The 21,529-nt window shown below is 33.0% G+C and overlaps 2 protein-coding genes across 2 annotated transcripts in view; one reads left to right on the top strand and one right to left on the bottom strand.

Annotated features, from left to right (window-relative positions):
• Positions 1 to 191: 191 nt before the first annotated feature.
• LOC120353789 (AN1-type zinc finger protein 2A-like) lies at positions 192 to 8,275 on the top strand. Its single transcript, XM_039438652.1, has 6 exons — positions 192 to 425; positions 564 to 606; positions 1,924 to 2,107; positions 3,802 to 3,956; positions 5,301 to 5,379; positions 7,792 to 8,275. The coding sequence occupies exons 1-6, from the start codon at positions 371 to 373 to the stop codon at positions 7,924 to 7,926; spliced, it is 651 nt and encodes a 216-aa protein (XP_039294586.1). The 5' UTR covers positions 192 to 370; the 3' UTR covers positions 7,927 to 8,275.
• A 7,991-nt stretch (positions 8,276 to 16,266) lies between these two features.
• The window catches only part of LOC111055991 (rho GTPase-activating protein 10), a 115,468-nt gene continuing 110,205 nt past the window's right edge, over positions 16,267 to 21,529 (bottom strand). Inside the window, 1 exon segment of the mRNA XM_039438653.1 lies at positions 16,267 to 20,784. Coding sequence (XP_039294587.1) covers positions 20,693 to 20,784 — 92 coding nt within the window. The 3' untranslated portion in view covers positions 16,267 to 20,692.

The raw sequence follows: 21,529 nt of genomic DNA, 5'->3' as shown, positions 1-21,529 counted from the left end.
TTTTTAAACCAAACTCCAAAATAGTTGAAAAATATATGTAATGTGAATTTATCTTGCTAGTAAATTTTTTTTTGAATATTTTTTTATAAATTAAATTCTATTTCAATGATTTTTTTAATCTAATATACTCAATCAGCTGTTTTGTCGTTTCAAAATCATGAAAAGTGCATGCGCATTACGATCCAATTTTTCTAACTTTGATTTTGTAGGTTAGTTCCTAGGAGAAACAACAGAATTTTGACGTATTTTACCTTGAAATTGTTAAAGTCATTGCCAAATTGCAATCTTGTATCAGTTTCCTGGTAAATCCTGACGAGCAAGTTAGTACTGCATCAGCTTTGTGTAATACAAGTTACAGTAAACAAATACAATGGAGTTTCCAGATTTGGGTAAACATTGTTCAGAATCAACATGTAAAAAACTAGGTAAGCTAAACTATTAACCTATATGATTTGTTCTTAGTATAATACTAATTCTCGATTAGAATTAATAGTTTCACCACATTGCCCAACAAAATCAAATTTCATTAGCACTGTCTTATCAAAGATTTTGTTTTCTTGCAGATTTCCTCCCAGTTAGATGCGATGCCTGCAGTCAAATATTCTGGTGAGTTATAATAACAGCTCATTCTACCATAATTTATTCTTACTTTGAAATAGTATTGATGTAGTAGCTACTCATTGATATCCTTTTTAAATTAGGTTATGTTAGGATGATGCAATGTTACATTTTCAATTGCAATCCAATATAATTGGATTAAATTGGATCTTACTCAATAGTCGACTACAATGTAATAAATTGATTAAAAACATATTGAGCTAACATACTGTACAGTTTATTGCTGTTATCATTCTGCTAACTATCATAATCCATATAGGCCTATACAGTAAGATTTACGTTAAAAAGACAGTGCAAATGATATAAGGGCTACAGAGTTGCTGATTCTCTGTAACCACATAATTATTATTATATTTTTGTTGTGTGAAGCCACAATTCTGAGCGGTGCTCAAGTGGCATACAACATGTCATTTTTAGAATGGAGTCACATGAATGCTCTAAAACACTCCTCAATGGTATAAGGACATGCTTCTATAGAATAATAATATCAAGTAACCTGGCTGTCAGCGTTTTCAGGTCCCAACTGATTGATTTCAGTGCTTTTGGTATTTCATATTAGACTCCTACTATACGGGCCTCTAGACCACTTACTAGGTTTTGTTTGGGCGACAACCCAGTCAGACAATCTGAAGGCTTCCTGTCCTGCCACGTCTAATATGTTACTTGTTGTAGTCTGCTCCATGGTTGTTGACCTGGGAATTGTCAAATGTATTCCCAATCAATGGGATTCACGGTCTATGATGCTGGTATGTGTGGTCGTCTATGTACTCTGCCATTGTACAGTAGCATAGAGAAACAATAGCGTAAAGAGATATCCCATGGTATAGGGCGTTCAAGTCGCAACTTTTACTGTTATCTCAAGCCGATTACTGTCGATTTTTACTGTTTTGACCGGGTAAGAGTGTATGAACGGCACAATATGAGAGACTACCAGCGTCATAAAGTTTCACGGTAAACATCTACGTGGACTATCAGCTTGAGATAACAGTAAAAGTTGCGACATAAACGCCCTATACCATGGGATATCTACTTATGCTATTGTTTCTCTATGGTTAAACCGACATATACAGAAGATTTTCTGAGAACAGGTGAACCTGAACTGTTGAATTCTGATATTATTCCTTTTTTTTGGTTTCATATCCATGAAAGTCTCTATTTAATTTTAAAACTTCTAGGTTAGTGTACGTAGGCTACATAAATATATGGACCACATTACGTACAAAAAATGGTTGACTTTGTAAATGATTGACAGATAACTGTTCCCTACTTACATTGAATTTGAATAAGTGTTTATTTCAATTACAGTATGGACCACATGACTTACACGGGACATGCGTGTGAATCGGCCTACAAGAAGAATGTGCAGGTGCCTGTGTGTCCGCTGTGTAATACACCAATCCCCAGCACTAGAGGAGATCCTCCCGACATAGCAGTCAGCGCACATATTGACTCACAATGCCAGTCGCAACCGGCCAAGAATCGACGCAAGGTGAAGCTTTGTTCATATCACATCCTATTTATACAGTTGCTCAATCAAGGGATAGAGCAAATAAAGCATAAGAAGATATCCCATGGTATAGGGCGTTTATGTTACAAATTTCACTGTTAACTCAAGCCGATAGTTCTATATTGTTCTTTTCCGTGAAGCTATGTGACGCTTCACGTAGTCTCTCCTACTGTGCCGTTCACCCAAACAAAACAGTAATAATGAACTGTAGAAAACAGTTATCGGCTGAGTTAACAAGAAATTTGCTTACAATTTAGCACATAAACGACCTATACCATGGGATATCTTCTTATGCTATCTTTTCTCTATGATGAAGGTTAAACACATGAGCTGATGAGAGCACTTTAATAGAGTTTGTCCAAATGCTGCACCAGTTAGGCTACAAACACACTGAAGGCGGAGCGTGGCGTGGCGTGGCGTGGCGTGGTCAGAGCGATTATGATACACACAAGAAGCGTCAAGCGTCAAGGGCCTAGAACAAGTACATAATTATGTACAAGAGTAGACTAGACTGGCACTCGCACTGTGACCATCCGCTCCAAAAAACAAACCAGCTTGTTCCAAAGTTTGACGCCACGCTCCGCTCTGCGAGTACATGCTTCCAGTGTGTCGCATCTCATTACTTAACATGATATTCTCATAGAGGAACAATAGCGTAAGTAGATATCCCATGGTATAGGAAATTCATGTCGCAACTTTTACTGTTATCTCAAGCCGATTATTGTCAAAGACCCTTGCGGAGCACGGGTCACCTGCTAGTAAGTAAATAAGTCTAGATAGCTTTGTACATACTTTGTATGTATGCTGCTCCCAGCTTAGTTATTGTTTTGTTATCAACAGTGAATCTCAGGCGCCACACTCTTGCCGAGTTGCTCGTCATCCACTATACACTCTGCAATGTGACCAGATAAGTAGTAGTGAGTCACTCGCCTTCGCACGTCTCGTCTCCACAAAAAATCGGAGCCAAGGCAAGCCGAGACGAGTGGTGGCATAGTTGTCATCCATACTCTTGCGCTTGTTGTCGTCAGTGAACTCTAAACTAAGGCTAGTTTCGAGTTCACTGGTTGTCGTTTGTACGCACTCGGCAAGAGTGTGGCGCCGGCATAAGAGGGTGGTTGTATAGTAGGCATCCACACTGTTGCGCTTGTTGTCGTTTGTACGCACTCGGCAAGAGTGTGGCGCCGCCATAAGGGAAGAAGTGTGTTGTGTTAGCACAAGAAGATATGCCATGGTATAGGGCGTTTATGAGTCAAATTTCTCTGTTAACTGAAGCTGATAGTTCTAGTAGTTGTTTTTGGTGAAGCTATGTGACGCTGGCAATCTCCCATACTGTGCCGTTCTTACACTCTCACCCCAACAAAACAGTAATAATGGACAGTAGTCGGCTTTAGTTAACAAAAAATCAACTTGAAATGTAGAACATAAACCTGCTATATACCATAGGATATCTACTTGTGATATGTTTTCTCTATTGTACAAATTATTGAAAATAACTAGTACCGTTTAAGTTTACCTTCTAAATTATTCACGACCAGTTTCAACATTTATGTCATTCTTCTTGAGCAACTAAGTAGCCCTGTCAAAATACTTTATCAGAACTCTCAATTTATTTTTATTTACATGACTTACTGATTAGTTTTTTTATATTTTTCTATAACTGTTGGTTTGTTTTGTAGGTTTATACACACAGATGTGCGCTGAAAGGGTGCAAATCGAAAGAGATGATAGCGCTGGTATGCAACGAATGCACGTTGAATTTCTGCCTCAAGCATCGCCACGCCTCCGATCACAAATGTCAAGGGAAAAAGGCGGCACTCAGCAATAGAGCAGCGTTAGTATTTATTCATTTTTTCAACTGTACACGAAACACAATTCATTAAAATTAAATGAATTCACGGTTTTTGTCTCCGCAGCTTCGTTGGGCTTGTCTTGGGCCATGACAAGATACGCGCAACGTGCGTGTATGGAGTGATTCAGTATTAAGATAGAGTTTCTGTTTTTTTTTTAAAATCACTGTGACCTCAGGGCTGGGGAAACTAGATGTAGTTTAATTATTTGATTGACGTGTCATACACTATTGGACCCTATGCTCAAATTATACAGTTTAACATGACAAATAATAATAAAAGAATAGGGAATTGTCAAAATATGAACTCTTAGCACAGTATCAACTTCTCAGCTGAACAGAAAGTGATTCATTAGAATGATTGGGCAAGGACCAACAGGCACAGCCCAAAACTGTTCCTTCCCCGAATTTCGATTCATACAATAGTCCAAAAATAGGTTATGTTCCATTCAATTTTGAATTTGAGTAAAATTTTCAATAACACCACTTGAAAACAAGAAATTTTTTAGCTTGGATTGTTTGAAAACCAAATTGAACAACGAATTCCCCGAATTTCGATTTATACAATAGTTCAAAAATAGGTTATGTTTCATTCACTTTTGAATTTTAGTCAACAACACTTTAAAACAATACATTTTCAACTTGGATTGTTTGAAAACCAAATTGAATAACAAAATTATGCTCACTAATCACTTGAAACTGGATTGTAAGTTAGAGCATAACTCAAAAATGTGAAAGTGACATAAGCTAACTACATGTGGACTGTTGTATAAATTAGAATTGGAACTGTTTTTCGACTTGAGCCTGTGGTATTTTCTTAGGAACTGTTTGATTCTGTATGATTGAATAAATCAAATCAAATTGGTTTTTATTATCCATAATTTGGGACTAGATAAGTTCTACTTTCAATAATCAAAAAACAAAGTACGGTAACCCTTGAAGATAAAATATTAGAATGAGTTATTATAGCCTACTTCTTTGAAAGATCATAATCAAAAATTCAAATCATACAACAACGCTTCATCTTCTGCAACCAAATAATCATAAATAAACTTACAGCTGAACTTAAATAATTGATCATAATAACTAAATCTAACTGCTATATTATATCGTAGTTACAGAAAATACAACATTATTTTTTAATAAACTTCATGAAAAATCTCCACAAAGACCAAGTCTGTGTGTGAATAAATGAATACCAGTATAGATTCTACAATAAAGTAAAATAGGAAGCACATTTTCTTTCTGGGTTTAATTTTTATTGACATTTTTTGTGCTGTATTTGTTAATTCAGTGTCTGATTTGTGATTTGTTTTATTAAAATTACAGCTCGGCAGCCGAATCTCGCAGACAGTTGCAGCGTAATAATTCCAATAGCAATACAACCAGGACTATACAGGGTGATATGGTAATTATCATTAAATATTAATTAATTTCTTGGATATTTTCTTATTTATCAAGTTTTATTGAAAAAAATATTTACATTGGAGGTCCCACTAAACCCGAAGGTTTCTCAGTAGGTTCCTATATAACCTATACCATAGAGAAAATAGCGTAAGTAGATATCCCATGGTATAGGGCGTTTATGTCGCAACTTTTACTGTTATCTCAGGCCGATTACTTTTCGATTATTGTCGAATTTTACTATTTTGTTGGGGTGAGAGTGTATGAGCGGCACAATATGAGAGACTACCAGCGTCACACAGCTTCACGGGAAAGAATTACATGAACTATCGGCTTGAGATAACAGTAAAATTTGCGACATAAAGGCCCTATACCATGGGATATCTACTTATGCTATTGTTTTTCTTTGCCTATACATAATAAATCATAGAATCGTAAATTACAAAAAAAAAGTAAGTTAACAAATTTGATAAGAGGAAGATGCATTTGTAGGGCCGGTTTCCGAGCTCGGGATTTAGCTAAGTCCTAGACTTTAAACAGCTGGAGTCAGAAAATTGATTTTCCAAAACGGGGCGTAGTCGCAGTCATTGTCATAGTCATGTTTGAATTAAATTTCGAAAAACTAGAAAATTGAACACAAAATAAAATAGAAAGAAAATAGTGTAAAGTTTCAGCAATTTTGAATTATTTAGGAATGTCTAATTTCGTCAAGGAAAAACGTTTCCAATTATAGAAATGAGAAAATAAAAACTACGACTACTGTTATAAAAGCTGCGACTGCGCCCCGTTTTGGAAAGCCAATTTTCTGACTCTAGCTGTTCAAAGTCTAGGACTTAGCTAATTCCCGAGCTCGGAAACCGGCCTGAAGTGTATTTTACTCAACCCAGATTTAAAATTTCTAGTATATTAAGCCGCGGTCGCACCAGAGTTGTCAACTAAGTTTTCAACAGCTGTTAACTTAATATTTTGTTGACAACTTTGGGTGTAAACGAAGCTTTAGGGGTAGGCTATTCACGATGTTGGATCTAGAGGAGTTACACAAAAGCCTGTTTAATGCCAACCGTTATTAAGTATCAAGACGCCTTTAAAAAGCAATCAAGGATGCCTTCCTTTCAAAAAGCCTTCTCTGATTGGTTCTCGTGGCATTTAAACTTGATTTAAATTGAACAGGGTTTTGTGCAACCGAGCTGATGCACCGTCATGCTGAAAGTACGGTAACAGGGTACTTGTTGGGCTAGACGGTGCACCAGCTTACTTCTACGGAGAAGTTCGGTATTCTCTAGACAATTATTTTCAACTTGGCTGGATTGGCTGTGCAGGGCCAATTGCATGGCGACCTCGCTCACCGGATTCAACACCGATGGATTTCTTTCTGTGAGGTTTCATTAAGGGATAATATTCATATGTTCCGTCTCTACCAGACAATCCTAATCAACTCCAAAATCGGATCACAATCAGATCGCTGCGGTTGCACAAGTTACGCTGATCTGCTGGTACGAGTGTGGCAAGAAATCGATTATCCGATTTCAACGGCTGTCTCATCAAACCAAAATAACACCCACACCTTAAACTTGAAATGTTTTGTAACAAAATGGCACATTTCTAAGTTCTGTAACAGGGTGGCCACCTACCGGGAAAACCGGGAGAACCTTGAATTCCTCATGATTTGATCCGTGGTCTAGTGGATAGAGTGCTTGCGTAGCAGCATAGAGATCCCGGGTTCAAACCCTCTCACAACCAAAGGTTTTTTAACCAGATCACTCCCGTGTTATCGGATGGGTACGTTAAACTGTCGGTCCCGGCTGGAGTATGACAGTCGTAAGGCCCATTGACGGCTTAAATTATATATTCAGGCGGTGGGACCTTCCCGCAAGGGACTCCCCACCAACAAAAGCCATAAGAATTTACGTTTTCCCTCATGATTTTAACTGACCAGGAAAAATACAATGAATTCCTCATTAATTTTTCCAATTACTCATGAATTTCAATTACTTTTGTGAAGAAGTGTACAGTAACATAAATACTTGATGGCTAGCAATGATAATTGGCAATGTTTTTGAACTACCTAACCTAAAAAATATCTGAAAACATTGATATTCTTGTCATGTCAAAAATTATCAATACATTTGGAAATTTAAATAAGCTATTCGCAAGTCGTCATGGAAGATAAAACTGAAGATTTCCATAATAAACTCTTTACGAATGTACGGTATCTTGTCCCTCAAATACCGCGGATACTCTACCTGGAAAATTTGAAATTTTACCCTGAAAAACCGGGAATTACTCATGATGTTTTTATTTAAAGTGGGTGGCCACTCTGTGTAAGTAATTTCAATAAATATTTATGTGCTTTCAAAGTTGTAAAGTCCTTTTATGATCACTCTGTATGATTAATTCTATCATTTGTAAATTTCAGGATGAAGACGAGGCTCTAGCGAGAGCGCTTCAACTGTCTATGAACCAAGAGGTGTCATGGCCGCAAAGAAATGAGCCAATCACAGCGCACCATGGGCGGAGCCAAGCATCTAACAGCGGTTGCGTAGTATCTTAGCGCTCCCCTGTTACAAACTGTAGAGAAAAGATAGCATCAGGCCGTTTATGTCCTGAATTTCTCTGCTAACTCAAGCTGATTAATGTCGACTACTGTCTATTATTAATGTTTAAACACTAGGATGTACATTCATATCTCTATAATGATTCATGCTCACACAAGCCGATAGTCCTAATAGTTATTTTTGCTCAATAGTTTATGGCAACATTCATGGTCATTCACAATAGAGTGAGGTCCACGTTATAATGGCAGTATTTGATTAACATTGTGTTGCTATCCTTGTCTATCATTCGACAAAGCAGAGAGCGCTATCCCTTTCTAGCTCCACATCGTTTTTCAACAATGTAGAAATATAACTAACAATTTAATAGCAATTAATATATATTAGTATTAATTATTTTAAACAAGAATGAACAGTTTATATTCCATCTGATATACCGGTATCAGCTATATTCTATATTTTACTTTTTGTGTAGTTGAGGAGTTTATATTGTGATAATTATTCATATTAAATGAAAAAAAAAACTAAGAAATTGTCAAAAAACCACAGATTTATTGATATTTAGAAAGACTTGTGTTTCGGTTATTACACCATTGTCAATCTCTGATAAACTCTTATCAGTTTACTCTAAGCTCTAGAGTTCATCAGAGATTGACAATGGTGTAATAACCGAAACCGGTCTTTCTAAGTATCAATAAATCTGTGTTTTTTTACATTTTTTAGTATTTTTCATTTATTATATTCTATATGACAAGGATAGATAGATAAATAAATGACTTTTTCCTCCACCTACTGGCTAAAGTACTTACTTTACTCCCTGAAACATAATACTAAAGTGTCACTTTTTCGCCCTCGGTAGTAAAAAACAGAAAAACTCCCTAGGGAGTAAAAGTGACTCCATTTAAATAACATGGGAAGCATCTCTATTTTAAAAACTTACATTATAATAGGTTAGAAGGTCTAAGCTCAGATGAGAAAGCATAAAGAGGTGTCTGTCATTGAGTCAACTGAATTCAATACCACAACCAGAAATTTGATCAACGCATGAAATATATGTTTGTATGATATTATATTCTTAAATAAGTAGCCAATAAAATTTATACAATTTTAAAATATCTTATTCTATTCAAAATACCAGCCAACAAAATTTTTGATCTGCAATTCAAATCTGAACGCGTGATCTGGAGTCAGCCATTTTTGGTAAACACCCAGCTGATTGTTACAACTTTAGCCGATAGATAGCGCAATCGGCAGTGCCAATCAACGGCCGGTTTAAGTTTTAGATTTTAGGTTATGTTGTTAGAAACATTGTCACCAATACGTAAGTTATTAAAATGATTTTATTTGCAGTTTCTATAAAAAATGTAGATGGAGGAAAAATGTTGTGTACATCACGAGTGAAAAATACTTTTTCTCCCTCAGGAAAATTGTTGCCCTCGGCTTCGCCTCGGGCTTCAAACTTTTCCCTCAGGAGAAAAAGTCGTACTTTCACTCTAGATATACACATAACTATTATTTACACTTTACAATAAAAGTGAGAATCGGCAAGGTATAATTAGACACAAGACACAATAAAGGAGAATCGGTGAGAAACAAGGCAGACATGTTCCCTTATATTTTTCCACTGCCATTAAAACTTTGATCACACCATAGTATTTATATTTAGTTTTAAGCTGGTAGTCTCTTATACGGTGCCGTTCTTACACTCTCACCGCATCAAAACCAGTTATAATAGACAGTTAACAAAAAATGGCTTGACATTTTGATTATAAACGACCTATACCATGGGACATCTCCTGATGTTATCTTTTCTCTATAGTTGAAACACTCCACTCGCTACAGAGCTGGTGCTACCTCAACTATTTTCATGTCTCAAAACACTGTTAGATGATGTATTACGAGTGTATTCACACATCAGTGAAATTATGATTCCCTCTAGCTCTTATGGGATTATTCATACCCGTTCAGCCGGCTGAGTGTGAATAGTCCCATCAGAAATCATGGGGATAATATTTTCACTGTACCGGACACGTTCACTGATGCTGAAATAGGGGAATTCAGCTATATTGGATCTTTAATTGTATCAATGTATAGGATAATATTATGCATAAATAATCAGTTGCATCACTCAAAAAAGTGTGGCTATGGACGTTTTGTTAACTCACTCCACTTCTCTTGTACTCTATTTACAATAGCTTACATGATTATTGATTAATAGAGAGTATTTAATCAGAAATTTGTGATCAGCAAACAGGCATTTGCCCAAAACTGTTTTAAAAGTTCATCAACCAAAAGTGTGTTCAACAAACTTCTAATTAGATTCAAATTGGATAACTTAGCTTTTAAATAATAATGCATTTGATTTTTTCTTCTGTTAGGTTTTATGAGAACTTATGTATTACAATTCCAACAATGCCTAGTGAAATTGAAGCTTAAACATCTTTCAATACTGTAAGGCCCGCCGCAAAGTAGACCCACACTAATCCACGAAAAGCAACCCATGACATGGGATGTTTTATAAACCATTCCTAGGCTTCTCCAGACATCTGTGTAATACATGCAATGAATAATTCACTTGTCAGCTGATTGATTATGAATTCTATAGCAATGGTTTACAAAACATCCCACGGCGTGGGTTGCTTTTCGTGGATTAGCGTGGGTCTACTTTGCGGCGGGCCTAAATCTGCTAAGCTTTCAGTTTAGTGGAGATTGATAATGGTGTAACAATCGAAACTTGTTTCTCAGATATTTTGTCATACATTGTGTCAATTTCAAGAAGTTTCGTTATTCAATTGATAGCTAAGATTTGCTATGATATGTTTTCAAAAACCAAAATGTCCAATTATGAATAAATTGAATGTACCTATGATGTTTTTCAATATCAACATTTGTAATATTGTATTCGAATTCTGCATTTTGTAATGAATTATAATTCACTGAAGTTCTAAAGTCATAACTTTTGAATACATAAAACTATATTCCCACTTAGCTTATTGATTATTTCAGCTTTTGATAACACTTCACTGCCGCATTTTACTATTGTAATCGATTTAAATGTTAGTGATAATCATTGAAATACTATTTTATTCCAATTCTTGAATATTATCCAAGGTCTTATCACTGTGATCAATAGAACTCTTTAATTGAAGTACCAGTTCGTCTATTAAAATAACTATATTTTTTATTTATATTGCATGTTGTATTAGTAGTTAGTTGAGTAATGAAAATGTATTGTTCAAATTCTAAAGCAATTATTATTAAATCTCTATATTTATTAAATTTGTTTCATTTATTTATTCTTGTTAGTTTTATTGAATGAATTATTTATTTCATATTTATTTATTGATATACATATAAAGGCTCACAGAAAATACCATGAAGAGCCTTTTTTACACAAAAGCCTTTTTTTCATATGCAAACATATTCCACCTGCATTAGTATTATCCAATCAATTGAATTGAATTGAAAAATCTTTATTCATAAACATGTAAAAATACATATGAATAGTGTCACAGAATACTAAGGAATATAGCCTAAATACTAGTTACAAACAATGTCATACACATAAAATATTAAAAAACTCCTGTAACGAGTACAGGGATAATCTTACCAAATATTCCTTTAACTCAATACCAAACCTTTTAACATCTTCTAAAATTTTCAAATCGTTTGGCAATTTTGAAAAAAATGACCTTCCTCTAAAAACGGTTTTCCTCTCGAATAGGTATAATCTATGTCTTCCAACATTCTGCCATAACGGGTAAAGTAGCTGTGAGTCTGGTATTATTTCAGTATTAGTCTTTCTAAAAAACATGATGACATCATATATATACTGCCCATACACTGTCATAATCCCAAGCTGCGAGGAAAACAATCGTGCTGAATCACATCTTTCAAGCTTGAGGATTATTCTGATAGCTCTCTTTTGCTGCTTGAGTATCTTGTCCAAATTCTTTTTGGTTGTACCGCCATAGATACAAATTCCATACGCCAAATGTGAATGAATTACAGCATGGTATACCGACTTCAATGTCTGGACACCACAAACATTGGACATCTGCCTTAGAGCATAGAGACCTGTGGAAATCTTTTTCATAACATGGCAAACATGACTATCTCATGTGAGATTACAGTCCACTAATAATCCCAAAAACTTTGTACTCTCTTTTGTTGCTATAATTTCATTATTCAATGTCACCCTAGGATAAGATTTTGGTTCCTACTCTGCTTTGTCATAAATGGGATAACTATTGATTTACTTGAGTTCAAAATAGCAATTCAGATAATTATTAATAGAGGCTATATTCCAATAGCAGATGAGATTTCTACATCCTGAACCGATCTACCAGAGAATATATATTTGCATCATCGGCATATAGACAGACAGACGCTCTATCTTGGACCATCCTAGGCATACCTGTAACATAACACAGGAATAGTAAAGGACCTAAGATGGATCCTTGGGGAACTCCATACTTCAAGCTTCTTAGGTCGGAGCAATAGATATTTTTATATTTATATCTTTGAGACTCTTCTAAATGCTCTATTTGAACGAATTGCTTTCAAGAAAGATGAAAACCAATTCAGCTCCTTACCATGCACTCCCATAGACTCTAATTTTTTCAACAGAGTATCGTGACACACACTGTAAAACGCACGACTTAAGTCTAAAAAGGCGCCGATAACCTTTTCCCCTTTGTCAATAGCATCAATCACAGTACTTATAAAATCTACTCCTGCAGTGATAGTAGATTTTCTAGAACGGAAGCCATGCTGTTCTTTATCTAGTATATTATGTGTCTCTAGATAATCCATCAGCTGAATGTATACAACACGCTCATATATTTTCGAAAACACAGATAATAGTGCCACTGGCCTGTAACAAGCAGGATCTTTCAAATTACCTTTTTTAAAATTGGTATAACTTTGGCTGTCTTCAAATTGTTGGGAAATTGGCCTGAAATTAGAGAGGATATTTATTATATATAATAATATATTTATTATATGTAATAATGGCTTAATTATAGCTGGCAGAATCTGTTTTACTACTGTAATTGGTATGTCATCCGGTCCAGTCGAGAGTTTATTTTCAAAATTCATAATTTCCTGCAACTCAGATTCTAAAATTGTTTTAAATTTGAATTTCGGAGATGGCTGGCAATTTTGAATGTTTGGTAAATATACAGGTTCATCATTATTTTCAGGAATATTTGGTATCACAAAATTGTCCACTGCTGTAGCAAAAAAGTCATTAAATATATTGCTTACTCTAATAGGATCAGTTGTATTCGTTTCATTACTTATTATACTTATGATTTATATTATACTTATTATTATACTTTTGAATGATTACAATTTTTTTGTTTTCCCATCTCAGCTTTTATAATTTTCCAGGCAATAGTAGCTGGGTGTGTCAATTTGGCTTCGACATTTCTCAAGTCAAGCTTGATCAATGGTGCAAATTTCAGCCAAATCTGAGATACTTTTTGTTTCAGTGTGTTTCACGATGGATTCCTTCAATTTTTTGTGAAAAATAAAAATCGCTCAAACTTCGTGACCTTATGGTCTTTGATGTGAGAAACACAAATCTGGAATCATATTTACGAAATTCCTCACCGTTCATTAAATATGGCCGTTTGAAAATTTGCAGATTTCATGTTCTAATAAGCTGCATAACTCAGCCTGTATAGTGGCTGGGGGTGCCAAATTTGGCTCCGACATTTCTCCGATGTAGCTTCATCTATGGTGCAAATTCCAACCAATTCTGAGATACTTTTCTGTCTACTGTTTTTAAAAAAAGCAAAAGATTCATGTCAATGATTTTTCTCATTTTTTGTGAAATATAAAATCACTCAAATTTCGTGACCTTATGTTTGAAGCTTGAGAGTTTGAGCGATTTTAATATTTGACCATTTTCGCAAAAAACCAATTATGTTTAGTTCGTGGATTTCAAGAGAAATGCAAATCTCACAGATTTGCTTGATATAGGCTACTGTCTATGGATATAGAGGTTGACCTAACAAGTGTCGTGCCATAATAAGATACGTTCCACTACAATACGGTGCAGGGTGAATTTTCACTGAAACAAAAATTTCCTTTTTTTGAATGGGAGGATTAAGTGAATTCATACAGTTAAACAGTTATATCATAAATTTATTATTATCATATATTACAACACAATAAATAGCTACAGTAATTACATTAAAGCACTATAATTACTAAAGATTCCCCACGTCTAGAAATAATACAAATCCATGTGTCATGTATTTAACGAATGTACTTAATGTATATAGGTTCACACTTGAACTGTACAATTAATACTAACCCATGACAATCATCCGCTCGTTATTTCAAAAAGACATCAAGTATTTTACTCTTAGAAACACATCCAGTATCTACAAAATAGAGCATAGTTAAAAATCTGATATGAACAGTAATTGGTGTTATAAGTTATTACACATCTATAGTATTGTTATTTTCATCATTCAGTATCACCAGAAAAAGTAGGACCTCTGATTTCATTGTTTCATTACTTTATTGTACCATTCGCGTTCAAAAAATGGTTGTTAACTATCGGTTAAGTTATCAAGTTCAAACTTGCACTATTTAACCGGTGGTCAAGGATTTAACACAAGTTTTGAACAATTTGATCGGTCGTTAAGTTGTGACCAGCTATCAATAATCTTACTAACCTTATTTTTAATATTTTCATCCTCCAGTACAGTAAGACTATAGTGAGGTCCACGTTATAATGGCAGTGTTTGATTAGCAATGGTATTGCTATCCTTGTCTATCATTCATCAAAGCGGTTAAGCGCTACTTCTTTCTCGCTTTGCTCTGCTGCCAGATCGTCTTTCAACAATGTAGAATTAATAATTAATAAACAAAATATTCCATCTTAATTATTGCTTGCTTGATAAAATATAATTGATTATTTTGAACGAGAATGAACAGTTAATATTACATCAATAAACCTGTATCAGCTACCGTCTATAGAAGGCATTGACAAGATAGAGGATCGGCAACGGTGTTCTCCTACCTTTCTCCACTGCCATTATAACGTGGACCTCACTATAGATTTCGTTAGAAAATTGGAAATATTGCAGATTAGATAGTTCTCTGAATAATAGATTTCAGATGAAAATAGTTGAGAAACGGAAAATTCTGGACTGGATCAATCTAAAAAATAGCACTGATCCTCAAAATGTAGGTAGGTTTGATTCTAGAGTTTCAACTATTAAAGTGTTCACTAGGAAAGATGAGAACTGAAAATATCGATTGATATCATGGAAATACATTCAGATCAAGTTTTTCACCTGTCATTGACCCCTGAAGTGATATATACGGATAAACATACTTCAAATATACACAGTAGCCTATCACAACATTCAAATATTGAAAAATATCATGTAAGAAGTTGAAATTTCTGGACACTTCCTCAAAACATTACAAGATTCATGAAAACCGTAACGCTATTCAAATATAAAAGAGTATCATTATTATAAGAAAATCATTTTTTTAGTAAGAAATATTGATCCATCAGTTTATTGAAATTGAAGCTTTCAACTCTTCACTGTTTCATTACATCAATTTTAATAAACTTTCTAAGATTATTAAATCATCCTCATCAATAGTCTTTATAGTTCCAGTTTCTATCTTTGAATTCAGTTTGTTAGAAAACGTTTTAAAAATCCAACATTCTACAAAATACTTAGTAATTATTCAGTATTAAGTGATAATAAAATCGTTATGCATCTGTTATTACGATATTTATATTGTTTAGATTTATTTTCGTTGAGAGTTTTGAGTTTATTTTGAATTAAAAACCGTAAATTTACAAAAACTTTCATCTTTGAAAATTAGCTACAGAAGTTGATATCTGTATCATTCTAAAATATAACGATTCATCTTTGAAATTTTAATAATATTAGTAAAATCAATGAGAATACAGAGCAAAAGCTATCTTATGTCATCTTTCCTCTATGGTAAAAAATTTATCGTATGTTTTCACCACATCTTTATCATTTTCCATCGATTATTAATTAAATAATTGACAAAATAAGATATGTGACATTTCTCTTTATAATAGAATTTTCAAACAATTCTAATGAGAGTAAGATAAATAAATATAAAAATATGTATAGATATGTATATGTTCTGACCCTCAAGGAAAGAAAAGAGTGTACAAGTCTTTTTGATGCCAAACAATCAAGTTTTCAGATCAGATATTCTTTGAAAATTCAAAAGGTAGAAATAAAATTGAAAGAATAGATAAAACAAAGAATGATTAACATTATAAAATGATAACAAAATAAATTTGGGAAAATAAAAACATAAAATACATAAAAATCAAACTTTAATATATTAATTCAACAAAAATATTTTTTTAATCATATTCCATTTATATGCAATCTCAGACAAAAGCATATAAGTATATGCTTAGATATTAGAAAATATTACAACCAGAAAATAAATATAAATAAACAAATCTGAGAAGATTTAATACTTTAGTACTGATCAAATAAAACAGTAACAAAATAGTATAACCTCAGTTCAAAATTATATAAATACATTATTATTTGTACTGATATATCAACACAGTAACATGAGTTATAGCTTACTCTAACATTATACTCAAAATATATACAAGAAGTACAAGAAATAGAATAAAAATGTAATTTAATCCACTACCTAAGAATTTACAGAAGAGACTTTATATTACACATAGTTACTATTTTACAGAATAGTTTAAATTCTGAAGTGGAGTGATCTACACTAAATTTACAATAAATAAATTTATCCATTTCAATCAATTCTATCGAGAAATACATTTTAATACACTTCTACCAGTGATTAAGTAAGAATTGTTAATAATCTACAAATCACAGAAAATTAAAAACTTCATCTCAAATAAACAGAATCATACCTAAACAATTATAAGAATATCACTACAATAAAGGATTATCCTAAATGTATAGGAATGTATCGGATAGGAATAAATAAATGCTAAATTAATAATAAATAATGATATTTCAACAAAAAATATTACAAGCTTTATACTTGGATAATTTTGGTTGCTAAGGGTATAACGAGTGTTCAAAGCTAAGTTTAAGATTCGAAGAATACTTAAGGTGGGTTTACACCAAAGTTATCAACAAAATGTTAATAACTAACTAATCCTTATAGATTCTATTAGATTAACAAACGTAACTTGACAAACACATATATGTTCATCATGTGTATGATAAATTATGTCAGGACCTCCTAAATAGGACCTATTTAGGAGGTCCTGGTTATGTTCAATCTAATAGAATCTATTAGGATTAAGTTATTAACATTTTGTTAATAACTTTGGTGTAACGCGGCTTAACTGAAAAATATTTTTATTCTATTAAAAACTAATGAATAAATTAAAACAGACAATATATAATAAACTTTGAAACTAACAATAAATTCCTAATTTATACAACAAAATAAGCTGAAAATATTTTGTGGTAACTATTAATTATTAAGGGTTGAAAACTGTGCTAAAATAATTAATATAAGAAGTCCATTCAAAATAATTAATTAATATAATACAGGGCCCTCTCAGAGTAATTTAGATTTTTGCCATATATTGGCCAAAATCTAGACTACTCTAAAAAACTGATCTATTGCGATAAATAATTTATCCTTTCAATTAATTAGGTTTTAATTTATATTTTCCTCCTGACTGAACCTTACAAAACATTTTCCAGTGTACATTTTGTCCAGCTTTGTATACTTCTACAAACGCTAGTATACAGTATTCTAAAAACTTTAAACTATTCTTCAAACTTTATACTTCATGTTAAATGTAAACAATTAAGCTTCGTTTACACCAAAGTTATTAACAAAATGTTAATAACTTAATCCTTATAGATTCTATTAGATTGAACATAACTTATCATGCACATGATGAACATATGTGTTTGTCAAGTTCCGTTCAATCTAATAGAATCTATAAGGATTGAGTTATTAACATTCTGTTAATAACTTTGGTGTAAACCCATCTTCACTTTTCATGTTTCAAACCAAAACAAGTTTTGGATTCTTTAAACTTCCTTCATTATCCTCGGTAATCATAGCTTGATAATTAAAAACAATTGTAGAATTATAACTAAATAAATTATTGAGAATTCAACGAATTATTAAAAAAATATACAAAAAGTATTGCACAAGTTTGAAAAGCGAGTCGATATTCTAATGAGTGGAGTGATAAAATAAACAACAGCAAATCAATAGTTTGGAAACAAATAATATAAGCTAAGCAATATATAAGTATACTGAAAATACAGTAACTTCATAACTTCAAAAAATAACGAGTAGAGTATTTTGTGCTTTTATGAAATATCAATCGTGTGCTAATACGTCATTAGTTAAAAAAAAATTATAAGAAATCAACAATAAAAATGTACTTAAACGGAAAAACAAAAGACTTTAAAAATGGAAGAACAAAATCAGAGATACTAGATCTACAACCTGCACACAAAGTCTGATATTAAAAGTTGTTACAATGAATAAAATCATTCAACTCTGATAATATCTTTCCAATATCTAAAATTGAAAAAATATCATGACAAATTGTACTAAATTGAAGCATTAATTTGGAGTATAGGAACTAAATATTTGACCAAATTTTGAGAAAGAAACATAATATTAAATACTAGCAGGTAACCCGTGCTCCGCAAGGGTTCATTTTAAAACTTGACAAACTGAAATATTGAATAATTGAAAATAGGCCTATAACCATCCTCGGTTAATTCAGAATCAATATGCAAAATTTCAAATTAATCAGTCCAGTAGATCAGACGTGATGATGTGTCAAACATAACTTTCCTATCCCCGTAGTTGTATAAGCCAGTTATTCACTTTATTTATTTATTTAATCATTGAGAATTACACAACTTACAGAAAAGTGCCACAGGCTTATAAGACCAAAACGGTTCCAATTCTAATTTATACAACTGTCCAAATGTAGCTTTATTGTAGTATAGATGTGATGAATGCATTCATACTCTAAAAAAATTAGAACAGTTCATATTTTTATTCATAGGAACTAAAAAATTGACAAATTAGTGATTTTAGTCATTTATGAAATATTTTTGAATCGGTTAAAATTGAATTGAATTGAATTTTGTCGATCTGTCAAAAAATCTAAATAAAAGTCGAAATTCATTCTAATCAACAATATTTTGTAATCAGTTGAATTAAATATCAAAATAAAAATTAAATAAGTATTAAATATCAGTTTAAATTCACAATTTTCTTCCAAAATCCTTCACTCCAACAGTATTACGTTCATTCAAAAGATTTATTTCAAAACCAAATCTGTTTAACAGCAATTCACTTCAAGTTACATATTTTACTAGCCTAGTTACATAAAAATATCAATACCATTACATTGAGGTCCACGCTATAATGACAGAGAATAGAAAAACAGCGTTGCCATTTGTCTGCCTTAATTACATTTCTACATTATTAAAAACGGACTTGGCATCGTTGCGGAGCTAGAAAAGGATAGTGCTATCTGTTTTGTCGAATAGTAGACAAGGATAGCAACACCAATGTTAATCAAATACTGCCATTATAACGTGGACCTAACTATATGACAGTTATCCCACACACACACACACACACTTTTGAAGTCTAGACTAGTTTAGACCTAGTCTAGACCTAGTTTTGCAACTAGGTATATCAGAAATTTTGGACATTTCTATACATGTATATTATAAAACTACCAAGGTACCACACCCACATTTTATTTATTGTAAACGTCTTTATCAAATAGTTATTAACCGTTCATAAACTAAAATTTAGTAAATGTTGATTATGATAGAATAAGTTAGTATTGAAATGTAGTATGAAGAACATATAAATAGCAACAAATATATGTTATGTGTTGAATATAGCAATACAGTTTCAGTCTAATATCTTCGATATGCTCTGTTCAGAATGCTGGGCGGGATATTTTCTTTACAATTCTTTCAACTTTTAAAAATATAAATTTAAAATTGAAACAAGGAGCATTAATTGCGTTTTATATCATCTTCTTTCTTCATTTATAGCCTACTTGGAAATTAGGAGTTTATCATGATTTTTATTACATTTATGCTGAATTTATTATAATTTTCAATGGTTATGATGCAGTTTCACAAAAATAGTGATGAGAGCCTTATTTTCATTAGTAGAGTTAGTGGTAGAGTTCCCTGGGCAAGTACTAACTATCTTGTGAACCCTCCCAATGAAAACTTTCATGGTAGATTACTAGTTTTTTGTAGAGTAGAGTGGGATAACACTCTACCACTTGCCTTCCCCCACCACCGTTCCTCACTCTACTCTACCACTACTATGCTAATGAAAACAGTCGCGAGCTAGTAGAGTAGACTATCATTGACATTTTAAGGTTAGATCTGTTCACTAGACAACACACTTTACCTACTATTCTCAATTGTAGTGAAAACAGTTACTCGACCAAGTAAGTAGAGTAAAGTTAGCTCGGTAGAGTTAGTATTCCAGTTACTCGACCACCAACTCTACTAGTGAAAACCAGGCTTTAGTATGCCAGCTACTCGACAACTAACTCTACTAGTAAAAACCAGGTTTTTAGTTTAGCATGGCTATGATGATGTTTATGATAATTACTTAGGTTTATAATGATGTTTATGATAACTAATAAGGTTTATGGTGATATTTTATGATAAATATGTTGAGGTTTATGATGATATGATGAGTTTATGACACTCGTCAGGGTAGCACTTCCACATAGTTCTCCGGCACTAGACCAGTTTTACCATTCAGGGTACCTTCGAGCCAGCCCGGTTCTAAAGATGTCCGAACTGAAAAAATTAAATAAATCTCCGATTAAAATTTAATCTTTAATATTCATTTCGAATAAATTTATTCACTTCAAAATAATTGTAAATCTCTTTTAAAATTCATCTATACTATAATAAAGTAAAGAACTGGCTTATACACGAACGGGATACGACAATTATGTTTGACGCATAATCACGTCTGAACTACTGGACTGATTAACTTGAAATTTTGCATATAGATTTTTAAATGACCAAGGATGGTTATAGGCCTATTTCAATTCTTAGAGATTTCAGTTTGACATGTTTTAAAATAGAGCCTTACGGAGCACGAGTTTTCTGCAAGTGTCAAATAATTTTATTCATAGACAATACATACAATAGAGTAGTACACTAGTAAACAGATAGCATAAGAAGATATCCCGAGGTATAGGTAGTTTATGTTTCAAATTTCAAGCCGATTTTTTGTTAACTCAAGCCGATTACTGTCGACAAATGCCTTTTATTAGTGTGTTGTTGGGAGTGTAAGAGTGTAAGAACGGCACAGTATCAGAGACTACCAGCGAAGTCTGAAAGCTTCACCTAAATAACTACTATAGTGATGTCCACGTTATAATGGCAGTGTTTGTTGAGCAATGGTGTTGCTATCCTTGTCTATCATTCAACGAATCAGATAGCGCTAGCTCTTTCTCGCTTTGCTCTGTTGCCAGATCGTCTTTTAACAATGAAGAATTAATATTTAATCAACAAAAAATTCTATCTTAATTAT

This window comes from Nilaparvata lugens, chromosome 12 (genome assembly GCF_014356525.2).
Source record: "Nilaparvata lugens isolate BPH chromosome 12, ASM1435652v1, whole genome shotgun sequence".
NCBI lineage: Eukaryota > Metazoa > Arthropoda > Insecta > Hemiptera > Delphacidae > Nilaparvata > Nilaparvata lugens.
This window is presented reverse-complemented; position numbering and strand designations above follow the sequence as displayed.

Coding starts and splice junctions, on each gene's coding strand:
- LOC120353789 (XM_039438652.1), top strand. CDS start 371: ATGGAGTTTCCAGATTTGGGTAAACATTGTTCAGAATCAACATGTAAA. Junction 607..1,923: donor GCCTGCAGTCAAATATTCTG/GTGAGTTATAAT, acceptor TTTCAATTACAG/TATGGACCACATGACTTACA. Junction 3,957..5,300: donor GCACTCAGCAATAGAGCAGC/GTTAGTATTTAT, acceptor TTAAAATTACAG/CTCGGCAGCCGAATCTCGCA.